Raw genomic sequence first — 25,058 nt, forward strand, 5'->3', positions numbered from 1 at the left:
GCCCAAGGCTTGTAGGGAAGATGCCCTGGGGGCTCCAGGACATCAGTGACTGACACAGCCAGAGGCGGGAAGGGGAAAACGAAGGCGACAGTGGGGTGACGAGGGAAGAACAGATGGGCAGAGGGTAATACCTGTATCACAGACTGGCAGGAAGACTAAATGAGACCGTATGTGATTTCCCAGCACAGAGTGTGACACATGTTTAAGTCCCTTGTCTACCATTCTAACACTTTCATAGCAAGCTCTTTTGGCTGTAAAACCAGACCTCAGCTGATACAAAGCTAGGCTAGTTATAGTCATTATTCGCTCCACTTAGTTGAAATATTCAATAGTTTTGCTGCAGAAATGTTGTGCTAGACTGTGAGTGCCACCCCAGCCCCATGAAGGTGTCTTGTGGTGCTAGTTTCTTCCCCAAATCTGAAAAATTCTAAAACCTCACCCTGACCCTGGCTGGTATGGTTCAGTTGGTTGGAGCATCGTCCCATAACAGGAGGGTTGTGGGCTCAATTCCCAGTCAGGACACATACCTAGGTTGCGGGTTTGATCCCTGGTTTGGGCACATATGATCCCAGGACTGGTGAGCACAGGAGGCAACCGATTGATGCTTCTCTCTTGCATCAATGTTTCTCTCTCTCTCTAAAAGCAATGAAAAAAAAAAAAAAAGAGTTCTCTGGTGAGTATTTAAAAAAAAAGAATAAAACCTGACCCTGTTTCAGGTACTCAGCTCTGGTTTCCCTTCCTTCTCTAAACTGCTTGTCCCTGTGAAATAAGAAGTTTAACTCTGTGGTGACTGAAAGAGGGGACACGCCAATGAGCTTGGACACTGTGAACAGGGTGTAGTGTGGGCATCTTGCGTACAAGAGCATGAACAGGAGAGGTGGGTGACTACACTTGACACTTTATAAAAGAGGCAGGCATAGAGTTAAATTCTTCATGAGCACCAGAGAGACAGAGGCAGAGAAGCTGCATGTTGGAGGGGCCGACTTCAAAGAGCAGCAGGTCTTCTGACAGAGTTGGCCTCTAACAACTCTCCCCAGCACCCAGCACCCAGCATGCGGAAAGGGTGGAGGAGTAAAAGGTTGCTGCTACAAAAAAAAAAAAAAAAAGACACAGTACAGCTTCACTGACATCAAAGGTTAGCTTGCCACCTAAAGCATAGCAACGGCAACAGCAACAACCTGTAGCTGCTGCCCAGGGGGTGAAAGAGGAAACAGCACCCAGCGCTGAAGCCAGCCAGCAGTTAGCGAGAGAGTTCCCTGGGCAGGAGCCATGGCCTGGCTGCCTTCCTGCTGGCTGTGGGTTCTGGTGACTCTGGTGGGGCTCTCTGCTACCCTGGCCTCTCAGGACTGCCCGAAGAAGCACTACTGGGCTCAGGGAAAATGGTGCTGCCAGATGTGTGAGCCAGGTAAGAGAGGAGGCCTTGCCAGGGGCCAGCTGAGTGTGGGAGAGGACTGGGTTTGCGGGGAAAGGGGAGCAGAAAGTGAGTCTTAGCTCCAGCAAGGAGAGGAATCCTGCAGCGCCAGAGGCACCACTTTTGCAGAGGGCAAAAAGCAGCCTCCCTTGAGCCTTGACCTTGGACCTCTGCTCACAGGAATGTTCCTCAAGAAGCACTGTGACGGGGATAGACAGCCTGCTCAGTGTCAACCGTGTGTACTGGGGATCTCCTACTCACCAGACCACAACTCCCGGTCCCACTGTGAAAACTGTCGGCACTGTAACTCTGGTGAGATGGGAGAGCATTTGGGGAGCAAGGTGGCAGAGCGGGGTACAGAGGAGCAAAGTGGGGGAAGAGTCAGAGCGTCAGTTGCTTCAAGGCTACAAGTGGAACCAATTCTGGGAAATGGAGTGCCCTGGGAGCGGGTATGTTGATGTGATGGGGAAAACCCTCGTGTTTATGGAAGGGGTGAGCAAAATTTGAGGGACTGCTAAGAATGAGTCCAGGGCTGGCATGAAGGTGATAAAAAGGGGGAAGTAGCTTTAGGACCCCAGATTTCAGCCAAGCAACAAACCATCCCCTCTACACACACACACACACACACACACACACACACATTTGAACTGGCTGGGTTTGCAGTGGACATTTGTTTGGAACTTTGAATACATCTTTCTAGGGATATACTAGCCAATGGTTAACAACCTGTACTTGCACAAAAGTAAATGGAGTAAATAAGTCAATTGAGGAAAATGCATGTGCATCTGGCTTGCATTTTTATTTTGTAATTTCTTTTTTTTAAAAAAGTGTAAAATCTGGGCTGTGTCACAAATCCTCTTATTATTTCCCCATTTTAGCTGGAATTTCAGAAATTATGTGCCAGTGTATAGAGTAGATTTTAAAGTGGACACTTTGAACAAACGTCCTGCAGCAGGACACACGTGCGGACTATTTAACAGAACTACTTCACTACTTGTCTGTAAGATGTTTGGTCTTGCTAGGCTTTTAATACTGTATGCTTAAAAAAACTAACTAAGCTGGCGTAGTTCAGTGGATTGAGCATGGGCTGTGAACCAAAGTGTCGCAGGTTTGGTTCCCAGTCAGGCCACATACCTGGGTTGCAGGCCACGGCCCCCAGCAACCGCACATTGATGTTTCCCTCTCTCTCTCTCTCTTCTCCCCCCTTCCCTCTTTGAAAATAAATAAATAAAATCTTTAAAAAAAAACTAACTAAGCAAAAAAGATTTTGCCATTGCAGATCAAACCACAACATCTTAAATATACAAAAAGTATTATTCTTCAGTCCACTTAACTTAAAAATGATTGTTAACAGATGTTTTTCCCTTCTTGACAGTAACCCCAACAGGGTTGAAAAAAAATTTTTTTTGAAACCTACCCCACTCACTCTGCAGGTTCCACCGGAAAGACTTTTCCCAGTCCTGAGCCAGTCTATACTCCCTTCAATATGTTCCAAGCAGCCCGATCCATAACCCTTCTCTGTGAGACACAGGCCATAGGTTCCCCCAGAGCATTCAGGCAGCACCTGGCTGCAGGGCTGAGGGTTGAGGGAGTTGACTGGGAGGAGGCTGAATGAGTTTGATCCTCTTCCACCTCAGTATTCCCATCTGTAAGATGGAGACATACCAGGTATCAGCCTGGGATTTTGTGCACAGGTTATACATGGTGAAAAGAACTCTCAGGTCTCTGGACACTCATCACTGAAAACAATGGCACTTCATCCATTTTGACCCAGTCCCAGCCCCTTCTTTAGCCCTCCCTCTCCCTTTGGCAGACACCCTAGTGCTCACCCCCTCCTCAGCCCTCTAACTCTTTTGCCTGTCTCTTCCCTTCTCCACCACCCACCCCCTGTCCTGTTCCTGTTCTTCCCTTGCAGATCCTCATCCAGGTGGGCTCACTATTCCTGGCAAGCCACAGGAAATCAAATTCTAGTAGCAATGAGTCAGACTTCAGGAAGAAGAGGCCGGGGGGCATAAGGATGACAAGAAGGAATTTGTGTCCCTCTCTCTTTCCTGACAAAAGGCAAGCACTAAGGCAGATTGTTAGAGTTGGTGGCAGTCTCTGTCATCTCCCAACCTCCCTTTCCACCTGTCACCCCTCTTCCACCTATCAGGGCTCCTTTCCCTGGGTCCCCGTGGTGCGTGGTGCGTGCGCTGCTCCAAGGCCCCACCAGGCTCCCGCCCGAGCCCCGCCCCCATCCAAGTGTCGTTGTCTCCCCCGGAATCACCTTCCTCTTCTCAACCCTGACCATCTGTGAGCCCAACCCAGTGCAGCACCCCGATACCCCCCACCCACGGTATAACTGATGGGCGGCTACCCAGCACCTGACCTCTACACTTGAATATAATGTATACCTAACGGCAATGCATGTCAGTAATCAAGTTATTTGCTAGTCAAGTTGAAAAAACAATCAGGGACCATAGAAACACTATTTCTAATTGCTAGAAAAACAGAAATTACCCAAATGCACATTAACAGTAGAACAGAAGAGCCCTGACCACTGTGACTCATTTGGTCAGGTGTCATCCTGTAAAGAAAAAATCAGCAGTTCAACTCCAGGTCAGGACACATGCCCAGGTTGTAGGTTCAATCCCCAGCTGAGGCGTGTAGGAAGGCAACCAATCAACGTTTCTCTCTCACACTGATGTTTCTCTCCCTCTCTTTCTCCTTCCCTTCCCCTCTCTTTAAAATAATTTTTTTTAAAAAACAGTAGAACAGAGCAGGAATAAATGCGGTATATTCACACAATATTCACACTACACAGGAATGAGAACGAGTGATCTGCAGTTACACTCACTAATATGGGTTAGTCTCAAAAGAGTTGAGTAAAAGCAGCCAGGTGCAAAGAGGCACACGTACACGATGCCACGTGTATATTACAAAACAGAACAGGCAAAATGAACGAACTTGTGGTGCTGGGAAATCGGGCCAGTGGCTGTTCTTGGAAAGGGATGACATTACTGGTTATGTACCTTCCGTTTGACCTGGTACTGGTTACACCTGAGTCCGACTGGTACCAATTTCTCAGACTTTACACTTGCAGTGTGTCTACCTCTCTATACTATAATTCAGTGGTAAAAGTCTCAGTGAGTAAGCGAAAAATCATGTAAGCTGTTTCTACTTTTCATAGTGTCTATTTCTGAACCATGAATTTTCTAAAAGGCGCAAGTCTTTTCCTTAATAACAATAATATTAACGGCAAAGCTGCTGGGTGATGGAGAGGGAGGGCCCGCCTTTGCAGGGCTGGGGTGGGCCTAGGTGGAGGCTGGGAGAGAGGATTAAGCAGGTAGACCTTGCAGGTCTCTGAGGCCTGAGTGTCTAGTGTTCCTCTGGCCTCTTCTGTCCCCAGGTCATGTCATTCGAAACTGCACCCTCACCTCCAACACTGTGTGTGCCTGCCCCAAGGGCCAGGAGTGCAGGGACAAGGAGTGCACCGACTGTGACCCCGCTCCGGGACCCTCGCTGACCCCTCATCTATCACGGGCCCCAGACCCACAGCCACAACCCACCCACTTACCTTATGCCAAAAGTAGGTTCCAGGAAAAGTCAGTCCAGTCACTTGGGGTAAGGGTCATCCTCAAGCAGCACCCCCATTTCTGTGCCCACCCCCCAGAGTTGCCTGGTAGGCCTATCTCTGCCTTGCTATCACACCCTGCGCTTCTCAGGCCTCTTCGGCCTTCAGCGCAGTCTTTTCCTGACTCAGGCAGTCTCTGTTTTCCCAGAAGTGCTGGAGGCCAGGACAGCCAGGCACGCACAGACTTTGGCTGACTTCAGTCCACCTGCCCCAGCTCTCTCTACTCATTGGCCACGTGAGTTTTCTCCACATTCCCCACCCCAGGAGAGAATGCATACAGGAGAGTCCAAGAGAGGAGCAAGCCAGAAAGTAACTAGGAGTGCAGATAAGAAGGGGAAGAGCCAAGTCTAGGGACGAGGAAAGGACTTGGTGCAATGGCGGTGGAGAGGGGAGAAAAAGGGGGGAAGGAGAGAGGCAGGGATGATGGGAGGGCTGGGCTGAGGGGAGTCAAAGGGTAGGCCCTCCCCCAAAACTCTTGTGTGGCCCCTGCCAGTCACAGCCCAGAGGTCCCAGTGCAGCTCAGAATGCATCCGCGTCTTTGTGATCCTGTCTGGAATGTTCCTTGTTTTCACCACAGTCGGAGCCCTGTTCCTCCATCAACAAAGAAAATATGGACTAAGTAAGAGACAAAACACAGGTCTCCAGTCCTGTCCCTGGTCGCACCCCACCTTCTCTGCCCTGCCACCCATGCCTGGGACCTCATGGAAGCCTCCCTAGCTCCACCTTCCCCAACCCTGCTTCGTTCCTGCCTAGTCTTCCTCTCTGCCGAGGCCCTCCTGACAGCCCTCCCCCAAGCTTACCTCCTTTGCTTGTCTCTTCTCCCTTCACCCCGCCCTGATCATTGGCCAAGATTCATCTGCTTCTGTTTCTGCAGACAAAGGAGAAAATCCGGTGGTGCCTGCTGAGCCCTGTCCTTACAGCTGTCCCAGGGAGGAGGAAGGTGAAGCCATCCCCATCCAGGAGGATTACCGAAAACCTGAGCCTGCCTCCTACCTCTGAGCCAGCAGTCCCCAGAGAGGGGTCACCACTGCAATAAAGGCCTAGCTTCCAGCACAGCGCACTGACCATCCAGAAGCAGTGAGACCTGGCACTCCCTATCTCAGTAGCATGCTCTCATCAGGACCCTTTCCTGTGTGCAGCCTTGAGAAAGCACCTTTGAGACTGGCAGTGATGAGGACCCATGGGAGGGCCAGGGTGGGAGGCAGGATGTATCCTGGCCCAGCCAGCTTCACCTCGGTGCTGGAGGGGGCCCAGCATTCCAGTTGTAATACACACGTTAAGCCTATGAAAGGCCCGCATGCTGTATTTAGAACTTCTGCAAAATAAAGTGACAGCCTGATACACACTGCCTCTCTCTGAAATTCCAAGCGCACTACACAGGCCACTCCCAGCCTCCCCTTGGACCAGGGATCTGAGGGAGGAGCTTTCTTCCCTGCAGACTCGTGTTGTTGGGGCGTGTCCCACGGGGAGGAGGGAGAGGTGTGGTACTAACAGATTATCAAAAAAGGCTTCCAGACTATGGGGGTTCCTGCTTCTAGCTTCAGTCTCTCCCTTCCTCTCCCCACCTCCTTTTCCCTGCATCTCCACTTTCTTGGGGCTGGTGGGAAGCAAAAGGGTGTATGCAGTGAAGTCAGGTCTTGAAATCACCAGGGGATTTCTGGGGCTGGGGGGTGGGGTAGAAAGGAGAACAGTGAACAGGACTCTGGCACCGGCAAGAAATGGCTTCACCCAGAGGCAAAGGCAGCAGCAGTGCCGCTTCCTCAAAGAGAAAGTGAAAGTAGGCAGAGGACAGAAGAGAAACCCACTGGCTGTCGGCCACCAAGGGGTGTTTGGAAAGACCCCTCTTTTCCAGCAGGGAGCAGCTATGGAGAAGAGCAGCAGGAGGAGGGGCCTGAGAGCAGCCCCCATGGGCGCTGAGGGGTGGTGCCTGCTGCTCTGCGTGGCTCTGTCCCAAGCGGCAGACACTGGTGAGTGGGGAGCGGGCAGGACCTAAGTGGTGGGCTGGGGAAGCACCAGAAGGGGAAAGGTGCCAATCGCTTCCCAGCCCAGTGGAAGAAAGGCTCTGTGGCTGACAAAGGAACCACTTATGTTGGAGAGACTGAGAACCGTGGGGACAAGGCCAAATGAAGAGAAGGGGGGCCTTCATAGCGAATGCGGTGGGGGCCGCTGACCGACAGGAGAGGGGATAGCTTCAGAAGAGGAAGGGGTTCCCCAGCTAGGAAATCACTAGGAAGGGGACCCGGAGGCGGGAGAGGGGAAGGCCACATGTTACCGCAGAAAGCAGGGTACCTGTGGGCGAGCTGGGAAACTGAGAAGATGGCCGCCAGCACCTCTGGTCGGCACAAATGTCCCACTTCTCTCCCAGTGGCAATTTTGCTCACTTATATGCTTTGCTGAGAATTCCTTTGCTTAAAGATAGTTTCTCGTTTGATGGTTGGAGATAAAAGTAAAAACTTGAACTGTCTGAGCATGGCAAATCCGGGACTTTAAATAATTCACACCGAGAAGTGTGTACCTAGAATGGCAGGTGCTTCCCAGAACGCTGGTTTGGAGGATGACAAGAGACAGCTGGGACCCTGGAGGACAGTTTTTGCCCTTGATGGCTCCATAGGTGGGGGCAGGGAGTGAGCACAGAAAACAATTTTCTGGGCAGGAAGGTGTGGCTTCAGCCCGGTCTTTGCCCTGCAGCAGAAAAGCAATGGCAGGCAGTGGACGTGGTCTTGGACTGCTTCTTGGCAGAGGAGGGCAAGCACCACGGAGGGTTTGCCAGCAGAAAGGACATGGTGAGGGCCTTGCTGGTGCTGAGACAGGTGCCAGTGCTGGATGATGGCTCCCTGGAAGGCTTCGCCGATTTCCAACTGAGCACGCTGGCCAAAGACAGCCCACCTGTTACCTTTGAGGCTTCAGGTAAGAGCTTCCACCCCGTGCCCCAGTCCTCTGGGCTCCCTCCATTGGAACAGCCCAGTTCTCAGCACACCCACCTACCTCTGCTTCCCATGGGTTCAACCTAACCCAACCTCTGTGCCACCCTTCTCGCCCAGTGAATCTGGTACAGATTCCCCATGCAGAGGCCTTGCTCCATGCTGACTGCAGCGAGACAGAGGTGACCTGTGAGATCTCCCGCTATTTTCCCCAGGCCAGACAAGAGGCCACTGTGGAGACAGCAGCTTGGTTCATCACCAACATGCAGGTGTCTGGAGGGGGACCCAGTGTCTCCATAGTGATGAGGACTCTCAGGGATCCTGAGAATGTGGCTGTCTTGCATCCCACGGTGCACCTACCCCAGAGCCCCCAGGGGACTGTGCTGACTGCAGGTGAGAAAATGAAAAGTAACAGAAGATTTTGTTTTGTTGAGTATCCGGAGATGGACGGGTAGGAGCAAGGGGACAAGCCCACCTCCATCCCAATCAGTCATCTCAGGGTGTCCCCTCGGCCTCGGTCCTTTCTTCTGAAAGACCCAAAATGGGGGTAATTTTCTCCTCACTGCGTTGCCTGAGGAATGAGACCTGTGGCGCTCTATTCATGTACGCCGATCAGAGCAGTCTTAGCGGGCCAGAAGCCAGTTTCCTCCCCGTGCAACGCCAGTCTGGTCTGGTGTTTGACTAGAGCAAAGCACAGGGAGACAGCATTTGTTCATGACCCGTTATTAGTAAAACCCAGTGCTTGCCCTCTTCAACATGGTACATCCCAGAGGGCACAGGAAGTTGAAAACAGTGGTAGGTTCTTCCAGGGTTCACTGAATCCAGTATTTTACCTCCAAAAAGAGACAACCAAGTCCAAAGGTTAGGGAACTACCCACCTATCATCAGAAAGCCCCAAAACACTTGACCTTTCTGTGGTCCGACCTAAACTAACCCTGCTACATCCGAAAAGAGAGGGCATCTGTCTGTCCAGTATAAACTGGAACCCTGGGTACAGCCCGATACTCCTTTTATTTTGGATACGTTAAACCTACAAAAGGTGAAAGAGTAATATAACTAACACCCATGGCGCATTCTGCCACATTCTCTCTAGATAGACACATAGTTCCTGAACTCATTGAGAGTTGCAAAAATACCAACACTTCACCCCAAAATGCTGTCATGTACAGCATGTGGTTTATAGCATTTGGTTTACAACCAAAGGCAAGATTATTCTCCTTCATAATCACAGAACCATCACCTAAGCAGACCAAGGTGGGGATGCTCTCCCGTGGTACAGACAGTAAGGGGGTGCAGTGTGTGGAGAATTTAAGAACATACTTGCTAGGGCAGCCCTTCCCATCTCCCCCGACCCACTGCCTGTTACACTACTGGGCATCATACTCAAATATCAGTATTTTGAAATTAATATTTATATTGTCAAATGTGGAGTCCAAATTCAAACTTCTCCAATTGCCCCAACAGTGTTCTTTATAGCCTTCTGTTGTTTTGTTTCGTTTTGTTTTAAAGTCCAGTATTCAAACAAGGATCATGCATTGCATTTAGGTGTCTTGTGTCTTTAGCTCCTTTACCCCAGAACAGTCTTTCACAGCCCCGACATTTTTGAAGGGCCCAGGCCCCCACCATTTGGATGTCTGATTGTTTTCCTCAATAGATTTAGGTTTAGCATGGCTGGCACAAATACTATGACTGTGCTTTTTACACACTCACTCCTTCTTAGTCTTCACAGCAGCTTTGCCTTTGGCAGGTGGGCCTGGCAACACTAAGTGACTTGTCCAAGGTCACACAGCTATAACATGAAAGAACCAGGGGTCCAAAATTTTTTCTCCTACTCCAGTGGTTCCTACCCGAGAGCAATAGTAACCCATAATTTTGCATGTGTGTGTTCCTGGTGAGCAGTCCATAGGTTTCATCACATTATCCAGGGGCGACTCCAAAATAACTAACGTTACCTACCACATGTGCCACTCTGCCTTTCCAGAGCCCCGTGTCGTTGGGGTTCCATCGCGTGGGAAATGAGCTCATGTGGCCTCACTGTCCAGGAAAGGTGGCAGGGGTGGATGTATACCCACCGTTCAGAGATGGGGTGGCCTCAAGAGGAAGCTGTCCCATCCACCATCATCCCTCTCTCTCTCACCACAGTGGAGCTGCAAGTGTCAACTGATACCCCATCCCTGAATTTCCTGCTGGGGTCCTCAGCCTCCCTGCGCTGCAACTTCTCCATGGCACCAGGCTTGGACCTCACCAGAGTGGAGTGGCGGCTGCAGCATAGGGGCAACGGCCAGCTGGTGTACAGCTGGACCACGGGGCAGGGGCAGGCCAAGCGAGAGGGTGCTACCCTGGAGCCTGAGCATCTTCTCATGGCCGGGGATGCCTCCCTCAACCTACCCAGCCTCACTCTGAAGGACGAGGGGGCCTACATTTGCCAGGTCACCACCTCTCTGTATCAAGCTCAACAAATCATCCAGCTCCATATCCAAGGTGAGGCCAGAACTCGCTGAGCTGGGGGAGAAGGGAAAGGATATGCTTACTGGGGGTGTTGTCCAGAGTGGAACCCACATATAAGGGCACTTCCTGAGAGGAGCCACGTCCCCACCACCTAAATGCCACCTCCATCCTGTAAGTGCGGACAGCATCAGACTGTCTCCTGTCACACTCCAGAAGTCCACTGAGAGCCTCCCCAGCCCAGGCTCCTGCGGCCCTGCCCTGGCTGGCCGCCCCGATCGCACACGCGAAAGGAACAGCAGCAAACAGAGGAGGGGCAGCGCGAGTGGTCCTGATCCAGGCGAGAATTCCCTCACTAAGACCCTTTGCAATCACTGGCTTGCAGTGATAAGAAGCCAACCTTCAGTTGGTTTTACCATTGTTGTTCAAATACCTGTGGAAGATGTACCCCTTTATGGCCTGCACCCAGGGTGGACCCCTCACTCATCCCTTGGCACTCCCCACTGATGAAACTTCAGCCTCCACAACCTGTCTCACTCTCAGCAGGAACAGAAAGCTTCAGGCTCCTGTACTGTCCCATTCTCTGGAATCTTACTCATTCTTTCTTCCAGCTTCCCCCAAAGTACGACTGCATTTGGCAAATGAAGCTCTGCCACCCACCCTCATCTGCAACATAGTGGGCTATTATCCTCTGGATGTGACTGTGACATGGACCCGAGAGGAGCTGGGTGGAGCCCCAACCCCAGTCTCTGACGCCTCCTTCTCCAGCCTCCGGGAAAGCCCAGGGGGCACCTACAGCATCTCCTCCTCCCTGACAGCAGAACCTGGCTCTGCAGGTGCTGCTTATACCTGTCAAGTCACCCACGTCTCCCTGGACAAGCCCATTGAGGCCAGGGCCTGGGTTGCCCCACCAGGTACTGGGATACCCTTCTCTCTCCACCTCTGTCCTGGGCTCCTGGCTCTCCTACCCCCGGCTCATCTTTGGTCTTGTGCTGCTTCCCACCAGGCTTTGTTCACAGTCCCAGTTTCTTCTTCCCCAAGGTAGCAGCCTCCATAGCTGCTACCACACATCTTGAGACTTCGGTACATCCAGGTGCTGGGGCACCAGGCAATGTGTTGGAGATCAAGGTTGAACAATTCCTGATCCTGCCCTTGAGTTTAGTCCAGCTGGAGGGACTAATTAGGCAGGCAAGATGACCTGGGAAGAGGGGAAGGGGGATGCAAACCAAGTTCGTTAGCCCAAGGGGGGAAGGAAACACCAAGACAGAAAGAACGGCATGTGTGACGGCCAAATATAAAGCAGCCCAAAGAGGATTTGGGGGGCTGCACAGTTAGAGCCAAGGGTGTGCCGGAAAAGGGGGAAGTGGCCTAAAACTTGAGAGGCAACTACATGCACTGAGCATTTACATGAATCGAGCACTGCAGGAAGCACTCAGGTGTATGATCTCATGTATGATCATGATTCCCATTGTATTGATGAGGGAACTGGCACTGACAGGTGTTAAGTAATTTGCCCAAAGTCATCTACCTAATAAATGGTAAAAGGTAAAATGTGAAAAATAGGCAGCCCGGTTACCTCCACTGTTTGGAGCTCCACAAAGAGCTTCAAACCCTCCACTGTATTAGTGGTCGATCCCGATGGGCCTTCAAGCTGGAATCTCATCCTGAAGCCAGAGAGTGTTATTAAAAGTTTTTAAACAGGAAGAATCAGTATCTAGGATGCAAACATTCAGGAGCACTGGGTATTATTATTTGGTGGCTCACTAAGCAGTAAGCTTCCCCAAAACCAGGGTTTTCTTTCAGCTCATGTCACTCCCCCGATATTTATAAAATTCTAGTTTAATTGTCATACAAGCATCCAACAACCTTAAGCAGGAAGAATGCTGCTGTGTGCCCAGTTCCTGCGTGAGAGCGGAACATTTGATGTGAGCTCCTTATCCAGGAACTCATACACACACACACACACACACACACACACACACTCACACACACTCCTGTGTCCCCACTGCGGGCGCAGGCTCAACACTGATTCCTGCCTACACCCTTCTCACCTACAGAGCAGAGAACGTCGGCCTCTGGAATCCTTTTTGCCAGCAGCCTCTTCCTTCTTGCACTGCTGTACCTGGGGCTTCAGAGATGGAAAGGTAGGAGCCCGGCTGCCCTCAGCTCTGCCTCTGACCCACCTCACTCATAGACCGTCCTCCACTAACCACCTCCCCACCCAGACCAGGGATGAAGTCCAAGCATCCAAGTTCCAGCCAGTCCCCCACTATAGCGCCCAGCTTTTGAGGTTACCCCAGCTGAAACTAACCTTACTCTCTCTTGTTCTCTCCTAGCTACCTCACCCAAAGTCACCCAAGACTGCAAGGCCCTCTTGGTAACCAGTCCACTGCCTCAGAGTAAAAAGAAAGAGTAGTCGTGTTCTCCCAGAAGGACTCTACGCCAAGGCTCAGAGCCCAAAAAGACCCCAAGAAAAGCACGAAGAAAGCACAGATCATGGGGCCACTGGCTCTGAATATGAGCAAGACCGTGCCTTCCTACATCGTGTCCCTTGGCTACACAGGGTAAACTCGAAGAGGCGAGAGGGCGGCAGGAGGGCAGCAAGAAACCTGGGTGGAGGTTCCAACTGGAGCCAGACTTGAGGTGCAGTGGTAGGAAAAGAAAATGGGAAGAAACCAAGAAAGAAGCAAGTGCGGGACAGAGGGGCAAAGGGGTCAGGGTCGGGCCACCACACACAGACACTGAACTCTGTCCAAATAAAAGCCCCTTGTGTCCTCAGAGGCAATGCTTTTCCCCTTTCTTGTCCTTCCCCATGCTGGACCCAACAGAGCTGTGTCCCCAAGCCGAGGTGTTCAAGGTATGAACGAAAGGCCCTCAAAGGCAGCCACAGGGACCCATCCCAGCTGCTCTGTGTAACCTGGAGCTGTAATTAAGGTTCTGTTCCTTTAGACAGTTGCTGGGCGTTTCAGGATACCTACAAACTCCTCACTCCCTCAGCTGCAAGGGAGAGATTTTTCTTTTTATTCATTTCTAAACTCGGCCTAATCAACCCAGTGGAACTTGGCACAAGGAAAGGAGACAGACAGATCTCTGAGAAACCTGCAGTTGTTTGCCAGTGTGAGATCCCCACTCAATTTCCTGTTGTCACTTCCTCTCACTAACACCTGGAAGAGCTGGGCTGCTTCAGACATGAACGCTGAGAGCGGAGACCACTTCCTTTGCCGACACACAGATCTTTAATCTCTCGAAGACCATCCAACACACATAAGCCACCCCCCTTCCAGCCTAAAGCAACATCAGACTCCTAGAAATAAACAGCACTCCTCTCCTCCCCCTCTCTCCTCAGGTCCTCCAACCCAAACAACAACCAAGTCAGTGTAGTGGTAGAAAGTTGTATTTTTTTGCCTTCGTTCAGAATACATGAAATTGGTAAATACGCCACATGCCTTTGGTGAAGTACAACTGTTATTATTGTATACAAGTATGAGACTGGGGTTAGGAAAAAAGACAAAGAGGTGATGACAGACACGTAGTGGAAACCCCACATCATCTCATGGCAAACTGAAGGGGATGTGGGAAGCTCAGCTTCATTTGACTGCAAAGTCCCAGGGTTTAGTTGCGTAACTGCTCATGCACATGGGTGGTAGGAAGGAAGGGGGACAGCAAAGACACAAAAGGGCATACAGGGTGGGACGAGAAAGAAAGTAGAAGGGCTAACATCTCCGACAGACAAAGCCAACTATATCTGGTGAGCCTCAAATAAACCCAGGAAACAATTCCTGTGGCATGGATGGGTGGGCTAAGAGGGTGAATTTGCTCCAGGCTTGGGACACATCGAGGACAGTGGTGGTTCTTCTCCAGCGGTGACCCCCTGCATTAGGCAAGGAGGAGCCCAGAGGAGAGTGGAGACCTTCCAGGGGAATCGTTGGGAGAGTACAATGACTGCTTTCTTCCAGCTCTTCAGTCCCACCCTGGGGTGGGACGAAGGGAACGTGGGCAACAGGGGCAAAGGGAGAGGAAAGATGGTTTTGCGCAATGAAATGCTGCTGCATGGAAAGTGAGCATCCAGACCCAGCCCAGCCTCAGCCTCCCGCTGCTTGTGGACCAGAGGACAGAAGAAATACAGGAGCATAGGTGTGTCCCCTTCTGTTCCCAGCCTGCCTGCCTCCCCTCACACCTGAGTCTAACCCACTCAATACACTACCCTGAAACCCAGAAGTGGCGCCCAAGACAGGCTGAGTAGCTCCCATCCTCAGACTCCACTGTCTGTACCCACAAACCATGCAAAGAGGAAAAAAGGAAAGGAGGCAAACTGGAATTCAGGTGGGATTTTCAGAAGGGGCGTATACTGCAGGAAGAACAGAGAGGTGGCTCTAGGTAAGAGGGCCCATGACAGCACAGACTGTCTACAGAACATCCTGCCCCCCGCCCTGAGACTGAGTTGGGGCCCCTGCCCCGAGACTGAGTTGGGGGTACATTGGACCTCTGTAAATACTCAGAATCAGCCAGGCCTCAGAAGGACGTTTTGCCTCATCCCTTTCTTTGGCAAGTACACGGATATGGTGTGAAGAGGGAAGTCCCTGAAAGCCCAAGGACCCTCATACTCCTTAATCAACAGGAAGGGAGGAGCAGGGCCCTCCTTAACAAGAGGGCAAGAAGTGGCTTCCTCTGAGCTTGTTCTTCTCAAATTAGGTCCTCTACTCATGGCTTCTCTCTAATAGGCATTTTCTCTTTATCCATGCCAACAATTAAGACTAACTGAGAGTCCCAGACTTGGGCTATGGAAATTATTTGGTGCTCTCATGAACAGTACAGAATGCTACAGAAAATGTGGACAAGAGACAGACCCTTCCACTCATGAGCTTGAGACTGCTTCTAGGATGGCAATGAGAGTTCTGGTATGTTCACAATTAACATGTGTTCTCCAGGTCTCTGGAGAACCACATAAAAGGCTCTAAGATCCCTGAAGACATAGAAAATCTTGGACTAACAGATTAGAAATAACTCCAAAAAAACAAGTTCTACTATCTAAGAGGGTATTGCACCAGGACCAAGTTGGACTTTGGGCCCACCCAGGATCCTCTTCAGGCCTGGCACAGAAGAGCTCCAAGCGACCAGGGCAGGCCTGAGTGAGCCACCATTTCTGCAGGTGTTTGTGGCTTCCTCCTGCCAGTGGCCTGGCTTTCCCTGGAGACATCATGGGCACCGATACCCTTCTCCTCCCCGAATCTTAGCACTTTCTTGGGCATGTCACTACAGCTACCCCCCCAACCCCTTCCCTTAGCCTCCAACTCTTTTTGGCTTTAGAGGAATTTGCTAGTATAGAAGAAGCAGATAGGGAGGAGGTGCCAGCGGTCGCTCTTCAGGTAGTTGCTCAAGACTGCGCCACGAGCAGCATTTCTAGTGTTGAGGGACAGAGTGCAAATGAAGCAACAGAAAAGGAGGAATGGCCGATGGAGAAGCCTGGGCTGGAATGGAAGAAGGCAGATGGGGAAGTTTGTTGAGAGCAAACAAGGAGAGGAACATGAGATTGGATGGCAATGGAGAACAGGGAAGGGGTGGCACATTCTCAAGTAAAAAAGTAGACTGGACACAGGAATCAGGAAGTTCCAGATGGAAAAGAGAGAGACAGGAGAAAACAAGAGGACAAATTACATCAAGTTACTAGACATCCCGGTCTTTCAGTTGTAGGTGTCCCATCCCCATGTTTCCCTCTGACTCAAGACAGTGACAAACAGCATGGCCCCACTTCCTCAGAACAGGAGGGACCATCTTCCCACAATATCTTGCAGAGGGAAGTCTTGTCCATCGAGAAAGTCTTTTGTCTTTGACACCCCGCCCTCCCGAACCCAGTGATAACCCCACAGCAGTGATCTCCATACCTCAGTCAGAGCAGCCCCACTCCCCAGGCAGGCAGGCAGGCAGGCAGGGCTGGGAGAAGACTCCAGGACCTTCCCACCTCTTCACCCCACCAGCAACCTCAGCGATACTTACTTACAATAACTACCACGATGATGGCACAGATAGCTCCCAGCATGATCATCATCTGAGGAAACATCGACAAAAAATGGGTCCTTGGACTTGGGAAAGAAGGAGGTAGGACTAGAGATATGGGAACAAAGCTTCCTCTGTCCTTGAGACAGTTCAGGAAACTACACATCACCCAGGAGATCTGCAGGCCTCTTGGGGAGGGCCCAACCTTCATGCTCCCCCTCAGACAATGACCCCTGCACCACAGCTGAAGCTCCTCAGAACCATCAGAGCTTTTGCAGCTTGCTCCTTTTTCCTTAGTTCCTGTTGCTTTGAAAGGTGCTGCAATGGAGGTGCAGACTTTGGATCTTTAGTCAGCTGGTTCATTTTTCATTGTGAAGTGTTCAGCTCCTTCCTAAAAGCTGCAGGTATTTAAATATCTACCCACCCAAGTCATTGTGTAAATGTTGGGAGTGTCTGAGGAAGGGCCAGGTGAGAATTTTTCCAGAGGTCCTGTGGAGGCAGCGGCTGGATGGGGGAAGCAGCTTGACTAACCATTTCCAAAGGCCTCAGGGTATTAGTGGCTCCAGGGTTGAGGGTCTGAATACTCTGGCCTACCCTGGTGGCCAATTCAGGGTAATGCAGCTCAAGGACACTTTCAAGACTTCCTCCAAAGAAGAAGAGTTCTGCAGGGCAAAAACCCTCTACCACTAATGGGAAGGAATGTAGAACCTGAGGGTTTTCTTGCCTTCTATGAGTTGCAGCCCAAGAAAAACAAGGGGGAAAGCACAAGAAAATTCACCTTGCAGTTTTTCCACCAATACTTCCTCTTTAGCTTGGCAGCACTGCTCTCAAATTGCGATGCTCCCATCTGCAAGGCATCAGCTCGGTCATCCAGTTGTGACAGTATCTCATCCCTCTTCAGGACCTTATCCATATTCTCACGCATGAGGTCCACCACCTGAGGGGGGCACAGAAGCAAAACTGCTAAGCTTCCCAGTAGAAACAGGGGAAAGAACACCAACCAACAGGATCACAGGTTTGCCCTGTGAAGCTCTAATGGATGCCTTGCCTCCCAAAGCCTTTAGCTATCTCTCTAGAAAAAAAAAAGTTTCTAAACTTCTATGATTTAGAAACTCTCCGAGAAAAAACTCTCCACCTACCTCATCTACTTGTGCCTGGGTTTGCTGTAGTCGTCTGTTACTGGTTGTGTTAGGGGGAGGGCCAGGAGGACCCCCACCTGGGGTAGTCCCTTCTGCCCCTTCAGCAGGCGGCTGAGCTGGAGCAGACCTATGAAGAGAAGTGAACAAGAAAGGAATCACATGCATTCTCACCCCACACCATCAAATTCATAGCAATTAGGTTACAATATGCAATTAGAAGAGGTTCTAGATCCTTGGCAATACCAAGTAGGGAGATGCAGCACAGGGTCAAGAAGCAAAAGATGAAAGATTCTGTAACAAGATTTAGATGAGGCTCAGGGACATCTGGGGTGGCATCAAAAGATCTTATTTGGGCCACCCTCTGCCCAATCTCAAGCATATCCTGTGACACAGCGGTTACAGGGAATAATGTGCCAGCTTTGACCTAAATGGCATGTCCCTGATGGTCAGGAGCCTTTCATTTGAAATCAACTGGAAACCTCTAATCCAGAAGAAGTTAGAAGTTTGTACAAAAGACTAAAACCCTCAGGTCAGGGCTATGGATGGAACAGCCCCCTTTTTTTCTTTTTTTTTTGCAAAACCTAAATCTAAAAAGAAAGAGCAAACTGACAGACTCTGCTTAAGGGGATCCACTTACTGGTTACGTTCCACACAATAATTAGTACCTTGGGACTGCTGTAGGGATAACTTGGAGAATCACCAAGGTGGAGTGGGTCAGGACAGTCTGCTTGCTGTGGCAGAGAAGATGGGGGTTTTGCTTAGACAGAATTGAGGCCAACAGCAATTATGTTAATTATCAAACTGTTCCAAGAGCATAGACAGGAGGCAAAAATAAGGGAGATGGACCTCAATGTACATGCATTGTAGACATTCTGTCCCTTTCTTTTCTAGATTTGGCAACATGTCTCAGGAGCCTACTGTAGTTCCTTAAGTCCCTAAGAGAAATCTTGGCTCACACTACTACAAACAGTGATTGCTCTCTTTCCCTTAGCCTTGGAAGGGATTTACCTAGTATGAGGTTTAAAGATAAACTCCTTTTTAAGTCCCAACACATGCAGGCTAAATTCACCTCCTAAAGTATTCCCAGAGGTCTAACCTAAGGCATGAGATTTTCTCTCCCAAGGAAAAATCCACCAGCGGGAGGGAGATCTCTCAGATTTGATGTAGAGTAGAAATTACATTAACTCCTCAAACAGAAGCCTAATCTCACAAAACATACCTCATAGGAGTAGTCTAAGAATAAATGATCTAGGGATTAAAGCACCACAAAGGAAATGCCTTGACTACTTACAATAGAACTAATACCCAGCAGTTCTTCCTCCCTAAGTGAATTTCTTTCAATCTAAAAAGTTAGAGAACAACGTCTCAGCAAGGCTATACTAGCAGATTACATACATCCGATTTTTCCCCATTTAAGGATTCGCTTTCCAATTTCTAAGGCACAAAGGCGGCAAAGGAAAGATACAAAGCCATGGAAGGCACAAGACTCTTGCACTACTACTGAACTAAGCAATCCAGTTCTCTGACTGAAGATGGAAAAAAATCATTGAGTACGTAGAAGCCACTGTTTGGTCTTGGAAGCAGTCCAGAATGTTGGCACCAATGATAAGATTAAAGTCAGAGACCTCGTGATGCCCTGCTAGTCACCAGACTTTCTCCATCTCCTTCTGTTCATCCCACATGGGTGCTACTAGAAACCAGTCAGCTGAGAAGGATCCTCCTTATGAAATGAAAACAAATGGAATCCTAGGACTCGGCCAAAATGCATAGAATGTCACATAGTTAAAACTGCAGAAATCAAATAGAGAAAAAGTAAAATGGTTATAAAGCACTTGATGGGACCATTCCATTTACTATTTGTTAGAAGTTGGGAATGCTCAACAGTAAAATATCCAAAACAGTTACAATCCTTATGTATTATAATTAAGTTTTTCCGTGTGTGTGTGTGTGTGTGTGTGTGTGTTACTAGGAGAAGCAACACAAATATATCTTGGCCCAGAGCAGGACTTCACAAAATAAGAAAGAAAAAAATCTGTATCAAACATATTGTGGTCTTGACAGGAACGAACTTCATCTAGCCATTGGTTCTCCTTCAGAATCTTAGGATGGGGTGGTGTTGAAGATGATCAGAGACTAAACTTAATGTGTTGGAGGAAGACAGCTCTATTTCTCTTTCAAATACTTGGCTAAGACTCAATGACAGGAAAACACCTCAGTGTGGCCTTGGGATGAATGGATGCTTGAAATCACATGGCACTGCCCCTCTAGCTTTTCTGAGCTGCTCACCTGGCGCCAGAGAACGGGCAGATAAGTTTCTGGAGCTTTTCTCACTGCCAAGGTGGGAGTAGGGTAACGCAACACAGTTGAGGTGAGGAACATACACAAATCCAGAGATTTCAGGGCAACCCAAGTTACTAACTGGCAGGTGCACCCATGACTGTCTTTCCAGAGGCCCTACTACAGATTCATCAGATGAGGACGAGCCTCGAGCCCCCTACCCAAAGACTCCATGCCCCACCTTCGCCCTCTCCCGGGTTCCACTACACCGAGAATCGAATGAGGCGCCCCTCAGGCAAGGAGAGAGGGTGCAATGAATGTGAGACCCCCCGCGCCCCTGCCCCGCCCATGGGATGCTGGCTGTGGCTGGTGCAGGAGAGGGGTACTGCCGCCCTCCCTGCGGGTGGTCAGGTCTGGGGGCGACGCGCAGTGTTGGCTCCCCGCGTCGCTGCAGCTGCTGCAATGCGCCATTTTCCGTCGCGCAGAGTCTGGCACAGGCAGTGAGAGTTGGCAAGGAATGTCGAACCCCCCACACGAGAGTCAACTCACATTTCTCCGACAGGGGGAGGGCCGGTCTCTCTGGAAGATGCGGCAAGACACCCAGCGATGGGAACGCTGAGGCTGAAGTCGACGGAACTGCCGAGCTCCGCGTCTAGACGACCACGGGGAGGTCTAGCTGCGCTGGAATTTTCTGCAGCCACCGCCCAGGTCCAGTCTTTATTAGTGCTGGCCACGCCTTCCCGAAAAGGTTGACAACGCCACGGCCCAATCCACGCCCGGGACAAGCGCCAGTCTGCCCGAGCAAACTGGCCAATCAAAGCCTTCCTGTCGCCCGGACTCCAGAAAGGAGTGGTTGGGAAGCTCATTCACTGACCAACACTATAGCTGGCTTATCTGATTAACCAAGGATCTGGCGTTTTGGAAATACGCGTCTGCTGTCTGGAAGGGCGACTCCAACAGTTTTTGGTTAGGATTTTTTGGTGTCTCCTAGCCAACCGCTGAATTGCTTCTGAAGTCCCGGCTCGCCCAAGACTCCAGCGCCGGCAGCTGTAGTCAACCGTGCCGCTTCCCCGGACAGCTGCGGGTGGTCCCGGCTCACAGCGGCCGGGGTTCTGGAGTCCTAGTGAGGCAGGAGACAGCATAGGAAGAACTCTGAGACTGCAACACTGTTACTAGCCAGCATTTACCACCCTGGTTGCCAGGAAATGCCTTTTACCAATTAGGTAGAATAAATTAGTAAACCGAGGCAGGGAGGAAGAAGGAGTTAAGTCTCACATGCTAACTCAGCAGTCCTGAGCCTGGTCTGATAATATTGCCAGGTGTTCCAGCATCACAAGAGACGCTATGTTAGCAAGAAAGAAGGGAAGTCCTTGAAATTCTATGTAGCATTTCCACTATCTGGGAAAGAAAGCCTTGAAACTGCTTTCCTCCTAAGGCCTGAATGTGGGAGAGGGTTCCCAGTGCCCAAAGAAAGAGCCCATAAAACAACTTTGGTTAACTGCCTACCTCGGGTCACTATCTGTTTTACGAGGGAGTCCCTGATGCTTACAGAAAATGCCCCAATTTCAATTAACTGCCTCCTGTCAAGTATTTGTTTTACAACAAGATGAGCAAATGGGGTCTGGAGCAAGACAAGGATTCGGGCTAACAGACCCCCACACATACCTAAGTTTGGGTAGTCACATTCCCCCAGGAAAGCTGGCACCGCATGTACCCGTTAATCAATATGTAACTTTTTCCCCTCCTATCCCACCAACTATGTAAGTCCTGAGAACAAAGGACTCACTCTGCCTCGGGGGCTCGGAGTGCTCTTGGCTCTAGGGCCACAGGGCCTCTGGCCACCCGGCCTCAGGCTGCCCAGGGGCTTGCCACCCTGGTCTTAAGCCGCTCTTGCTTTTGCCACCCTGCTTTGCCCTGAAATTTTGCCTTTCACCCCCTATTCTACCCAGTCCTGTTCTCTTCCATGGGAGCAGGCCACTAATAAACTGATTACATACTACTAGATTTGCTGATATGTAATTCTTTACATGCGTCAGCAAGAAGAACCAGGTCTCTCCTGTCAACACTAGGGACGGTAGTGGTTGGTCAGTCTACGCACATCCCTGACGTCCAGACCTGCCCGGCATTCCACCCCACCTGCTTGACTGGCCTCCTGTGAGGAGGTCAAATCCATTAAGGCAGAACAGCCCATATAAAAAGATAATTACCTAATATGCCAGATATTAGACTACTGCAGTAATCAAATATGTGCAAGACAGGTCCTGCCCTCAGTGGGGATGAGGCTTAGCTCATGGGGAAGGCAGACATGGATACACATTAAACCAAGCAAAAGCAAAAATATTATGAGTTCTGAGACTTAGCCAAATCAAAGTAAAAGGACCTTCAAAAGTTGTCCCTTACCTCCTTCCATTTGCCAAAGCAGTGATACTCAACCCCAACATAAAACCTCTTGGGAGCTTTTAAAAATATGAATGCTTAGGACCTTAGCTCAGATTGATTTAATTGGTCTAGGATGAGTCCTAGTCTTTTATTTTTTTAAGGCTCTGAGCCCTGGCTGGTGTGGCTCAGTGGATTGAGGGCTGGCGTGTGAACCAAGGGGTGGCCGGTTTCATTCCCAGTCAGGGCACATACCTGGGTTGTGAGCTGGTCCCCAGTTGTGGGTATGCAAGAGACAACCACACATTGATGTTTTTCTCTTTCTACCTTCCCCTCTCTCTAAAAATAAATAAATAAAATATTTTTTAAAGAAGTTTAAAGGCTCTGAGAAGTTTCTAACATGTAGCCAGGATTGAACATCTCTGGCCTACAGGGTTTAAAAAAAAAAACATATATACATATTCTTCATCCTGGCTGGACTTCTAGTAATTTGGCACTATTTTCCTATCCAAACTTATTTCCTATTTTTTAAAAGATTTTATTCATTTATTTTTAGAGAGGGAAGGGAGGGAGAAAGAGAGAGAAACATCAATGTGTGGTTGCTGGGGGTCATGACCTGCAACCCAGGCATGTACCCTGACTGGGAATCGAACCTGGGACACTTTGGTTTGCAGCCCGCGCTCAATCCATTGAGCTATGCCAGCCAGGGCTACTTATTCTCTATTATTAGAAAAAGATTAGTTATGTGTTAATGATGATTAACTTAGTTCTATGAACCCATGTTCTACTGAACCTTCAGTTCTACTGAACCTATGTCAGTAGTTCCCACCTCTGTTCACACATCTGTGTCCCCATGACAAGGCTGCCCCCCATTCCCTCACCACCATGACTTATTTTCTATCCATCAAATCTCCTGCCCATAGATGTTATTGTTCATACTTAACATTGATTTCCCATGTCCATCAGCTGAACTTTTCCAAGACTCAGTTCAAATGTCATCTTTTCAACAGATACCTTTTCTGACTACTCCCCACCCCCAGCCAAGAAAGAACTCTCATAGAAGTCTCTAATTTTTTTATGTAATTACCATATTCAAATTCATATTGTTTATATACATATCTCAAATGGAATGAAAGCTACTGAGAGTTAGGATTCTCTGACTCAATGATTTATGTCCTCTAAATAACCTTGCACATAATGGTTCAGTATTTATTGAATAAAAATATTACATACTATTTCACACCTAAAACAAGACTGTTCTGTTCTTGAAAACATGATCTTTTGTAGTTTCACAGCAGGAAGCATTCAGTTCAGCCCGTTGAACTGAACTATCACTTTTCTCTTCACTAATAATCACATATTCTAGTAAAACATGTACATGTAATTCTTCAGAGCACCTTGCACTTAACAGCATCAAATATTTGATTTTCTCCTCTCCAATCCCACCAAATCACATAAAGTATTCCAGAGCCACTCATATTTCATACCAACCTCTCCATTCTTGTATCTAGCTTCTCTCCAGCCATCCCTTTGAAAACTCTTCCATATGAGGAACCTGACACTCTTTATTATTTCTGTAAGACCCAGGATCTTATGTTCACACATACCCACTAATCCATTTCTCTGAAACCCACTTTTCACTAACAAGTAGTTGTTAATCCAGCTTCACTTCTGTTGAGCGTACCAGAAAAAGTGCCAAAAAATATGAAAGGTTACTGACATAGACTGCAAATACGGCTGTTGACAATTCTTCAAACCCCTGTATAAGTGCGTGCTGCTCCCAATCTAAATACAGTGTGCATTCACTCAGAGCCTTGAGTCTGGGCTGGCCCGTGACTTCTTTTGACCATTAAAATGGAACACAAGTGATCATGAAACTTCTTGACCTGTGCCTATCAAGTCTTGCAGTTTCCATCTTTAACTTTGGGATCAAGCCTCCATGTAAAGAAATTTGAGCTAGACTACAGAATAAGAAGATCGTGTGGAAAAAGAATCTCAGCCACCCCAGCTGAGTTGCCAGACTTATCAGTGAAGACATCTTGGACATTCTAGCTGTGGCCAAGCTCCCAGCCAAATGCGACATGACTGACCCCAGCCCATACCAAATGGAGTAGAATCACCCTGCTGATCCCAAACAACCTAGAAAGTATGAATTAATAAATTGTTCTCAGTCACTAAGTTTTGGGGTGGATTGTTATTTAATAATAATTGAAGCAAGTACTTACTTGAAAGGATTTGGATCAAATAAGAGACCTAATATCCTAATTCCTCTTCCTTCAAATCCAAACTTTTATCTGTAATTTTTTAAAAACATATTTCCACCCTGGCTGGCATAGCTCAGTGGATTGAGTGCAGGCTGCAAACCAAAGTGTCGCCAGTTCAATTCCCAGTCAGGGTACATGCCTGGGTTGCAGGCCATGACCCTCAGCGACTGCACATTGATGTTTCTCTCTCTCTCTCTTTCTCCCTCCCTTCCCTCTCTGGGAATAAATAAAATCTTAAAAAGTAAATAAATAAATTAATTAATACATATTTCCATTCATTTCTTCAGGCTTTTCTAATTCTTGACAACTACGCACACTTCAGAGGACTGTCATTACCATTTACACTTGCCAAACTCTGTACTAAATATTTTTTACATGCATACTTTCATTCCTCACACAACCCTATGAAAAAAGTATTACATTATTATTCCTACTTGACAGGCTAAAAAAACAAAGCAAAACTAGCCTAATAGAAGTTGACTACTATATCCCAGGCCACAAGAATAGAGTGGTAGAGCTTGAGTTTAAATCTAGACCTGACTCCAAACCCTATGTCCTTAATCAATAGTCTATATCAAAGACCTTATGCTAATCAACGCAAAACCCCTCCCAGGAAAC

General features: G+C 49.0%; 3 protein-coding genes and 1 long non-coding RNA gene across 7 annotated transcripts; 2 read left to right on the forward strand and 2 right to left on the reverse strand.

Moving 5' to 3' along the window:
• The first annotated feature begins 1,172 nt into the window (after window positions 1-1,172).
• CD27 (CD27 molecule) lies at window positions 1,173-6,365 on the forward strand. Of its 2 annotated transcripts, none has more exons than XM_045826545.1 (6): window positions 1,173-1,405; window positions 1,592-1,723; window positions 4,800-4,979; window positions 5,176-5,259; window positions 5,518-5,643; window positions 5,899-6,365. In XM_045826545.1, the coding sequence occupies exons 1-6, from the start codon at window positions 1,270-1,272 to the stop codon at window positions 6,021-6,023; spliced, it is 783 nt and encodes a 260-aa protein (XP_045682501.1). In that variant the 5' UTR covers window positions 1,173-1,269; the 3' UTR covers window positions 6,024-6,365. The 2 variants fall into 2 exon arrangements, with proteins under 2 accessions (XP_045682501.1, XP_045682500.1); XM_045826544.1 differs by having other exon boundaries at window positions 1,175-1,405; window positions 5,173-5,259.
• Window positions 2,840-5,149, reverse strand: LOC123810655. Its single transcript, XR_006784285.1, has 3 exons — window positions 4,968-5,149; window positions 3,911-3,977; window positions 2,840-3,057 (listed from the first exon to the last, which is right to left on the reverse strand). It is a non-coding gene; the product is annotated as an uncharacterized LOC123810655 (long non-coding RNA).
• Window positions 6,366-6,489: 124 nt separating the features above from the next.
• On the forward strand, window positions 6,490-13,175 carry TAPBPL (TAP binding protein like). 2 transcript variants are annotated; one of them, XM_045826491.1, is made up of 7 exons: window positions 6,490-6,991; window positions 7,716-7,931; window positions 8,066-8,338; window positions 10,088-10,426; window positions 11,002-11,304; window positions 12,448-12,534; window positions 12,727-13,175. In XM_045826491.1, the coding sequence occupies exons 1-7, from the start codon at window positions 6,889-6,891 to the stop codon at window positions 12,804-12,806; spliced, it is 1,401 nt and encodes a 466-aa protein (XP_045682447.1). In that variant the 5' UTR covers window positions 6,490-6,888; the 3' UTR covers window positions 12,807-13,175. The 2 variants fall into 2 exon arrangements, with proteins under 2 accessions (XP_045682447.1, XP_045682446.1); XM_045826490.1 differs by having other exon boundaries at window positions 6,491-6,991; window positions 7,713-7,931.
• Window positions 13,176-13,305: 130 nt separating this feature from the next.
• On the reverse strand, window positions 13,306-20,503 carry VAMP1 (vesicle associated membrane protein 1). 2 transcript variants are annotated; one of them, XM_045826493.1, is made up of 5 exons: window positions 20,350-20,503; window positions 17,524-17,650; window positions 17,163-17,321; window positions 16,385-16,436; window positions 13,306-14,361 (listed from the first exon to the last, which is right to left on the reverse strand). In XM_045826493.1, coding segments are annotated over exons 1-5 (351 nt in total). In that variant the 5' UTR covers window positions 20,352-20,503; the 3' UTR covers window positions 13,306-14,350. The 2 variants fall into 2 exon arrangements, with proteins under 2 accessions (XP_045682449.1, XP_045682448.1); XM_045826492.1 differs by having other exon boundaries at window positions 13,306-15,976.
• Window positions 20,504-25,058: the final 4,555 nt, after the last annotated feature.

Source organism: Phyllostomus hastatus, unplaced genomic scaffold (assembly GCF_019186645.2).
Source record: "Phyllostomus hastatus isolate PE091 unplaced genomic scaffold, TTU_PhHast_1.1 phas_scaffold_755, whole genome shotgun sequence".
In the NCBI taxonomy this organism is placed as follows: domain Eukaryota; kingdom Metazoa; phylum Chordata; class Mammalia; order Chiroptera; family Phyllostomidae; genus Phyllostomus; species Phyllostomus hastatus.

Coding starts and splice junctions, on each gene's coding strand:
- CD27 (XM_045826544.1), top strand. CDS start 1,270: ATGGCCTGGCTGCCTTCCTGCTGGCTGTGGGTTCTGGTGACTCTGGTG. Junction 1,406..1,591: donor CTGCCAGATGTGTGAGCCAG/GTAAGAGAGGAG, acceptor CTCTGCTCACAG/GAATGTTCCTCAAGAAGCAC. Junction 1,724..4,799: donor CTGTCGGCACTGTAACTCTG/GTGAGATGGGAG, acceptor TTCTGTCCCCAG/GTCATGTCATTCGAAACTGC.
- TAPBPL (XM_045826490.1), top strand. CDS start 6,889: ATGGAGAAGAGCAGCAGGAGGAGGGGCCTGAGAGCAGCCCCCATGGGC. Junction 10,427..11,001: donor CATCCAGCTCCATATCCAAG/GTGAGGCCAGAA, acceptor TCTTTCTTCCAG/CTTCCCCCAAAGTACGACTG. Junction 12,535..12,726: donor GGGGCTTCAGAGATGGAAAG/GTAGGAGCCCGG, acceptor GTTCTCTCCTAG/CTACCTCACCCAAAGTCACC.
- VAMP1 (XM_045826492.1), bottom strand. Junction 17,322..17,523: donor CCCAGGCACAAGTAGATGAG/GTAGGTGGAGAG, acceptor TGCCCCCCTCAG/GTGGTGGACCTCATGCGTGA. Junction 16,437..17,162: donor ATTGGTGGAAAAACTGCAAG/GTGAATTTTCTT, acceptor ATGTTTCCTCAG/ATGATGATCATGCTGGGAGC.